General features: G+C 36.8%; 1 protein-coding gene across 5 annotated transcripts in view; it reads right to left on the reverse strand.

The window, feature by feature from the left end:
• Nucleotides 1-6,344, reverse strand: part of mink1 (misshapen like kinase 1) — a 34,035-nt gene extending 27,691 nt beyond the window's left edge. For 2 of the 5 annotated variants that reach the window (XM_023341981.1, XM_023341980.1), the window contains exons 1-2: nucleotides 4,969-6,343; nucleotides 795-860 (exon numbers count right to left, since the gene is read on the reverse strand). In XM_023341981.1, coding sequence (XP_023197749.1) covers nucleotides 795-860; nucleotides 4,969-5,025 — 123 coding nt within the window. In that variant the 5' untranslated portion in view covers nucleotides 5,026-6,343. Of the gene's footprint in view, nucleotides 1-794; nucleotides 861-4,968 lie in introns of all 5 variants that reach the window. The other 3 variants (XM_023341982.1, XM_014470213.2, XM_023341979.1) reach the window with 2 other exon arrangements.
• Between the last annotated feature and the right edge of the window lie 1,342 nt (nucleotides 6,345-7,686).

The raw sequence follows: 7,686 nt of genomic DNA on the forward strand, positions 1-7,686 counted from the left end.
TAGTAATATCAACTTCAAGAATCAGCTTTAAAAACATCGGCAGTATGTATCAGGGATTGGTTATAAAAATAAAAAAAGAATTTGTTAAAAATCCTCATTCATCTCTAATATGAATGACCACAAACTTTGGAAGAGAAAGAAACTCACACAGATCCTCCATCATGACTAATAGTGGGCAGGTAAGTGTTTTTTTCCCCCTCATCATTTGCTAAAAATCAGATTCACTTAGGAGTTTTTGTTCCCAACAAACTACATCTTTGTCTTATTTGTTAAAAGCATCCAGTTCCAGTTAAAGTCCAAGTAGAGCAAATCAAAACTTCACATTTCAACTTTTAATGGCAACACAAAAATGACATTTCCCTGACATGGCTCCAGGTCAACTGCCTGGCATGTAGATAATGTCCGATAGTTGTAGCATTTGGCAATCCCAAAATGCTACTCTTTTCTGTTTTACTTCAACAGCGAGAATTGGAGATCTTTTTTAACATTTCATACCATCTCATTTACTGTAGATTGTAGATTCTCCTCTAACCTTAATGATCAATGGGTAAAAAAATATGGGTCTCTGTCTTATTTATACTCCAGAAAAACAGAAAGTCATAGATTGCCAATTTAAGTTCCTAGAACTCTCTGATCAGCCTAAACAAGTAAAGTTTTTGTTAAACAAGGCTCCAAATACATTTATTTTAGAAAGACCATTAAGAGTACCAATATTTGTACTTTCTCTGATTATTTCTCTTTTCACACCAGATGTGCCTGTGAATTTGTTTATGTACATATGCACAATGGCTCACCTTGTACACTTGCCCATACGTCCCATTGCCGACAACCTCGACCAGCTCAAAGATTCCTGCTGGATCCTTTGGAAGAACAACACATTGGGGTTAGAAAAACATCATAATACAAAAAGATTATTAAAATGTCTCGCTGTACGAATAATGCCAACTGAGTTTGCTCTTTTGGTTTCACCTGCTAGAGAAAATATTCAATTAAAACAGATAAACTTGGAGCAAACTATGCTTATTTAGTTTTTTAAGAGGTCCTCCACATGTATGCATTAATTGACAGGTTGTGTGCTACCTTGTTACGCCTAAGGTTTCTTCAGTAAATAAAACGTCATCCTCAAACAAAGAAACTCCACCTGTTCTTAGAAATGCTTCAATATAGATGCAGTCATGAAGTCATAAAAGTGTCCACTAATAAGTACATTTCATGGATTTTCTAATCTGCGAGTATGAATATTACCATAAACTTTGATGTATATTCGTCACTTAACCATGTAGCTCTTTTAATAGCATAAACTGGAATGATATCTGCTCTGTGCTCTCAAGCCAAATTAAAATTAAACATTCATCGGCAAAGAGATCCTCTAACCTTTCCGTTCCCACCAACAAACCTTGAATTAGGAAAATTAATTTTTTTAAATATAAAGAAAAGAATCACAGTGCATTCAACTTTTTATAGTACATGAGACGCATATCTAAATCCGAATTTTCCTTCCTTTTCTGGATTTGATCCATGTACATTTCTGCATTGTGCACACAGATCTCACTGACACTAATAACGAGTAGGCTGCTTTGACTAAATTATGCAACCCCCTCCCCTTAGAGACGAGGGAAAATGACAAGCAGTTCCACTTTCATGTAATTTCAATATGGCTTTAAGAAGATGTGTGGGTGGTGAGACTGCTGCCTTGGGTTTAAAATGTACACCATGACCTATCCTGCTTTCATCTATCTCCAATCCTGGTCCTTCTACCTTCAAAATGAAGATTTTCACTTCATGGTCAGAGATGGATGTGAAAAAACAAAATCATAGTTTTGAGAAACATCCAGGAAAAAAAAAAAAAAACATGAACTGGGTGTTAAAGGTGATAGCTCGTCTAATGTTAAACACTCTGAGGAAGAGAGTGTTTAACATTAAACACATCTTGAATGTGTTTAACATAAAAGAGGAAGAGATGTGGCGTAAAACGGGAGGGAAGAGAATGATGGTATGGAAAGGAATAATGTAATGACGGAGTGGGCGATGAGGCAGAGGTGGTTGCTTCACCCACATCCGCCACAGAGAGTGGGATGAGACGAATGAGCCGAAAGAAGGGGAAGGGTACACTTATATTCAAACATTAGCATAAGCAAATCAGCTTTGAAAAAAAGAAGAATGAAGCAACAACAAGAAAAAGGGAGGGAAATGTGTTCAGCTAGGGTGGCTACAGATAAATGCTAATTATCCCTGGTACATAATACGTTTACTTATTGTTAAAATAATGGAGATAAATGAAGTTGCTTATTCTGCTGTAACATAAAGCTTTGACAAGCTAGCAGTAGAAAAAACACTATTTGGAAGAGGAATGAAGCTCCTAAAGGAAGTAAATATCAAATTTCCTGTAAGGTGATCATTTAGCCGACATTCAGGAAAGAAATGAAAAACAGAAAATCTTTACAGATCATCCAGAAAAATAAAGACTAAAACAGTCAAATTATTTATTTTTTCTAAATTTATTTTAGAATGTTACAGCTACTCTCCAGTCATTAGATTCGAACACAAAGGCTGAACACAAAGTGCTTAATTACAACAAATGCATAACATTTTTATAAAGCTTAATTCTCTGAGGCTTGGTGTGATTTTTTTCTCCTTTTGTGATTAGCCATTATTACATTGTCAAAATTTCAGCTTAAATCTAGAACAAAGGAATGTATTTCTAGATGTCTAGCAACAAAATTAATCAAATTTATGTTCCAATTCAGATTAGATCACAAGGTCCTAATCCTCAAAATGTAACCAACAATGTCACCTGGAGACACCAATCTCTAGATAAATTAATGTTGTAAAATCAAATAAATAATCCTGTTCAAATTAATTGTTAAGAAATGTCTGCTGCAAGTCTTTACATAAAAATATTTCATATTTTTAAATATTATGATCGAGTCACTGAGACGTTTGTTGATATTTGAAGTATTTTAACTATGTTCCTCCACTGTAATAGTAACTGTAATCATGTTGGAGAGCAGAACCGACTGGCTCGAAGACAATGCAGTACGTAGCCACGTGTGATTGCATGGTATTCCATTAATCAACACCTGTTGCCATCACCTGTTGGAACACAGCCAAGCACCAACAAATACAACTGAAGGTTAGAAAACAAGATGATGAACATGAAGGCTGCCTAACTTTGTTTCTAATTCAACTCTACATGGCACTTTTACATGGTCAATTTCCAAAATCACAAGAACATTTTCACACTTGTCTCTGGTGGGTGCTGCTGGCCAAGTAGATTTTGGTGATAAAACCTTACAATAAAAACGGAAGCAAAGAGAACAGATAAAGTTCAAGCAGTACTTTAGCAACTGAAGCAGTAAGTGGACCTAAACATCGTCTATCAATAGTAATATATAAAAGGAAAAGGAAATTAATTTCTAGATCTAAGAAGCAAAGGGGAAGAACCTTCTTTTTTTTTTTTCCAATTGTGTGTTTAGCTAGCATCTTGTGGAATATGTCACTTGATGCCTTTGCACCAGTTAGTGGAAGAGGTTGACTTCCCATTTTAAATGGATTTGTTTTGAAGAACAGCATCACTCTGATGGACATGCAGGGATGTTAAAACAAATCTCTTTCGTTCCCACAAAAGCATGTGGGGATGCAGATTTTGATCTACAACACCGAAAAGTAATAAAGAGGAAGGTCAAATAGGATCTGTATCAAATTTGGTAATTCTCTACATTTTGTCTAATGTCCATACATTTGCAGCTGGTGTCCTAAAGCCAATATCGGTGTATCTGCCTCTAGACTCATTTTACATACAAAAATAAACATATACGTCTATGCAAAATGTAGCAAAGCTATATTATTTTTGTAGCGAACAACAAGGTATGGGCATTTCTAACTCCTCTTTATCAGAATAACTAAACCACATTTAAATCAGCTTTTTTTTTTGCATGAACATGAATTCTAAGCCCATTACATACATTTTAAATAAGGCAATTACTTTTCCAAAAGCTTAACGTTCACCTATTTTGAACATTGAAAATGGGTTTCAATGCAACAGTCCAAGTCGACAAAAGAAGATGAGGCATTCAAATCTCAGAACACTGCATCAAATGCCAGAGACGGTGGGGATAGCATCATTTTTAGAGTATGTTTTGATGTTGATGCATGGCACAAAGTGGATGGAGTAATGAAATAAACTACTACCTCCAAATTATTTAACTTGAACTCAAATTAACTGCTAGCTTGATGGTTGATGCTTGAACACAACTGAGTGTCTCAGGAGAACATCAAACGTGTTTTTGAATGGATAAAGTAGGCTAGCATTAAATTTTTATAATGATTTGTTTCAATCACAAACCTACCAAAGATGCATAAATTAAGCAAAGTAAAGAAAGGTAACTTAAAGCTAGTAAAGTCACTAAACAAACCCTGCCAGCAGTCAAATATCAAGCCACAGAACCTTGTTGTTTATAATGAAAAGAAGGATGCGGTGTACTTATGGCATTTGTCACTAAAAGTCTGCCCAGAACAGGACAAGAAAAGTGCCTAAAAATACAACTTAAAAAAAAAGTCTCATTCTCAAATCAATTGAAATCCTTACAATGTCCTTGACAATATGGTTTAATATGGATGATTATTGAGAAAACATCCCTTTAAAAACTGATAGCAAATGTTTTAGAGTATTAGGAAGCAGGCATGGAATAAAAGAGTATAAGATTTTGATAAATCAGAAGATACATTTTGCTGTGATTTGTGGTTGTAAACATCCCAGCTGCCCACAGCACACACAGCCCCGGGGAGGGTTGGGGGGGTGTGTTGGTTTGACTTCAAGTTTGTTGCGTGGGTGCAACATGACTGTGATTGTGTCAGAGGAAAACTCAAAAATGACATAACATCTACAGGGACCATTGTCTGCGACTGTAACAAGACTAAATTACTGAACCTCGCAATAATTGCAATAATGATAGTAATAATACTCACCCTGAGAGCTGCGAGGTCTATGTCATCCAGGCTTCGTGTGGGGGCGTTTTCAGACATAGCTGGCCAAACTTATGACGTTAGCTAACAAGTTAGCCACTTATTACACAAGAAGAACTTTGACAGGAAAAAAATAAATGGCTGCCCACGAGCCTACTCTATCGATATCATACAGGAAAACTGATTTTCTATATCAATGCGGAGCCCTTTAATATAGCAAGTCCATCCCAGGGGCTGCATCAGACGCACCCAGCAGGCTAGCTCACGTCAACTCTGGCCGAGAGCTGCGATGTTTTCCGCAGCTGATTTAGAAAAATGTCAGCTAGAAATTCTGACTGAAACACAACGAACGTAAAATAAGATTTTTGTTTGTTTGTTTGTTTTTTTTTTAAACAAAATGGCACCGTTCCAATTCAGCCGGCCATTAGAACCGAGCTAATAACTTGCTGGTTTTAAACGCAGCGCACCTCCAGTGTTGTTGAACACCTTGCTGCGTTCATTTTGACAAGATGCTGCTGTAAAACATCCCTAGTAATAATATATCGGATAAAATTATGCAAGCACCGAAAATGATAATAATTTAAAAAAAAAACCCTACCCGATTTTGACAGAGGAGCACTATTTAATTGTGCTGACAATTAATATAAAAAAAAAAATAAAATATGCGGGCTTGTTCAACGCAGTGGTTGTTTTTAAGAAGAACGCAACGCCTGTGATGTGATGGCGTCCGGGTCCGTCCGCACCAGAACCGAACGTCAAACTGGCACTGGCTGCCTTACATGGACGGAATACTGCAGTTAAATCCAAGCCGAACAATTTGATTTAAAAGACTCTAAAAAAAAAAAAAAACGCAGCTCCCACTGCTTCTTCGAGTCAAACTTTACACGACGACCAAAAAAAAAAAAATAAATAATAATAATAATAAATCCCCCACTTTTTCAAGCCGACCGCAAAGTAATCAGAGTACTGGCTCAGGTGTGCGCCTTTAATCAACCCGCAGCTAACGTAGCCGAGCTAGCAAGCTTTTTCCCAGGATAAACTTTCCCTCTCAGTCCATATTTTTTCTGTGTTGACAGTCGCGCCTAGCACTGCCAACCTTCCGGGGGAAACACAGCCAGGCTCTATGTCCGTAACACTCAAAAGACCGCAGCCATCCGTCCGCTAAACTTAATGCTAAACTGTCGTCTCCTCCAGCGTCCAGCTCTGTCGAAACTGCAGTCCAACGGTGCCAGGCACACGGCGTAGCTTCTACCTGCGAAACTTGTTATTTCGCCATGTTTTGACTCCTAAGTCCAGCCTCCTACTTCCAGCCTTTAATGTAATGTCGATTGGCTGCACACTGCACTCCTCAAGTGTTTTCTGCTCCAGAAAGGGACTACGGAGCTGCAGCAGGGACAAATTCGTATGAAAAAAATAAAAGTAAGAGTGGACCTTAACCTCAGATATGTCTGCTCAGACCTGCCATGTCGGAGTCATTCATTCAAACTCACCCGAACACACCCTAAAAAGTTAACATGCTATTCGTGTTTGGCAATTAGTAAGTAAAGTATGATGAACTCACCCAACTCTACCAATTTAAAGCAACATACCAGACTTCTTTGCAATTCAGTTAAACTGACTTTCGATTTGTCACTTAGAACACCATGCCCTAGTTGTTCTATTTGTTTAGTTGGAAATAATTTGAGAATGAAGATAAAATCTACTGTCCTAAAAATAGCTTTCCACACTTACAGGTTTCTGGTGACGTCACATAAGGCAGGTGTAGGAGTATAAGCACAGAATAACTCTACATGGGCCTTCTTCTGTACATCTCAAGTGTTGTCCCACATGTTGTTCTTCACCGCAAAGAAAAATTAGTTAATAAAGCAATTAAGTAAATATTACACAAATAAAAACTATGCCAATTTTGTATCTGAACAGTAAGAAAAAATTTCCATCGTTCAACAATAAGAACGATGGAAAAGTAAAGTAGCGTAAAGCCACTGTACTGGACTAACAAATGATTTCCAAAAGGAAACAATTTCCTTTACTTATTTAATTGTAAATAAGTAAAGGAAATGTACTTATTTATAAGTAAATAAGTAAATTTTTAGCCACTATTTTTAGCCACTTTTAAATAAGTAAAGTAACTTGTTTACTTATAAGTCTTTACTTATGTGATGAGCAGAGAATATGCACTAAATGGTAAAAACTAAACAGGAATACAGAAAAACCTGTACCACTTAAGCGTTCTGAACAATTACTGCCATTATCAATCACCAGTAAACATCAAGTACAATTGCCACTGGCTCAAAAAATGGAAGGTTAAATTTCTTGCAACTCAAACACAATTTGAACACCTTAGAGTTTGTCCTAACCTGGTGAAAACCAGCCCCTTGCTCTGCACTATTGCAGAATTTCTTCGAGTGGAGTTGCACAGGAAATCTGTCACAATCTGTCGAAAAATCTTACTAATACCAGCTGTTTTCATGTTCCTATTGTGACGTCATTGACCCAGATTATGATTGCTACATTTGCCTCCATTGTTTTCAACATCATTCTTTTAAATAATGCATGATTCACCTCTAGAAAGTTCAGGAGAACAGTCTGGTGCATGCATAATTGAGACTCTATAGCTGTAACCTGTATTTTGTACTATGTCGCCATTCACAGAGAAGCTCAAAAATGGAATTAGCAAGTAAATCCTGTTGGTAGCTTTTCATTAGTTTCTACATAAAATTA

This window comes from Xiphophorus maculatus, chromosome 11 (assembly GCF_002775205.1).
Source record: "Xiphophorus maculatus strain JP 163 A chromosome 11, X_maculatus-5.0-male, whole genome shotgun sequence".
Lineage (NCBI taxonomy): Eukaryota > Metazoa > Chordata > Actinopteri > Cyprinodontiformes > Poeciliidae > Xiphophorus > Xiphophorus maculatus.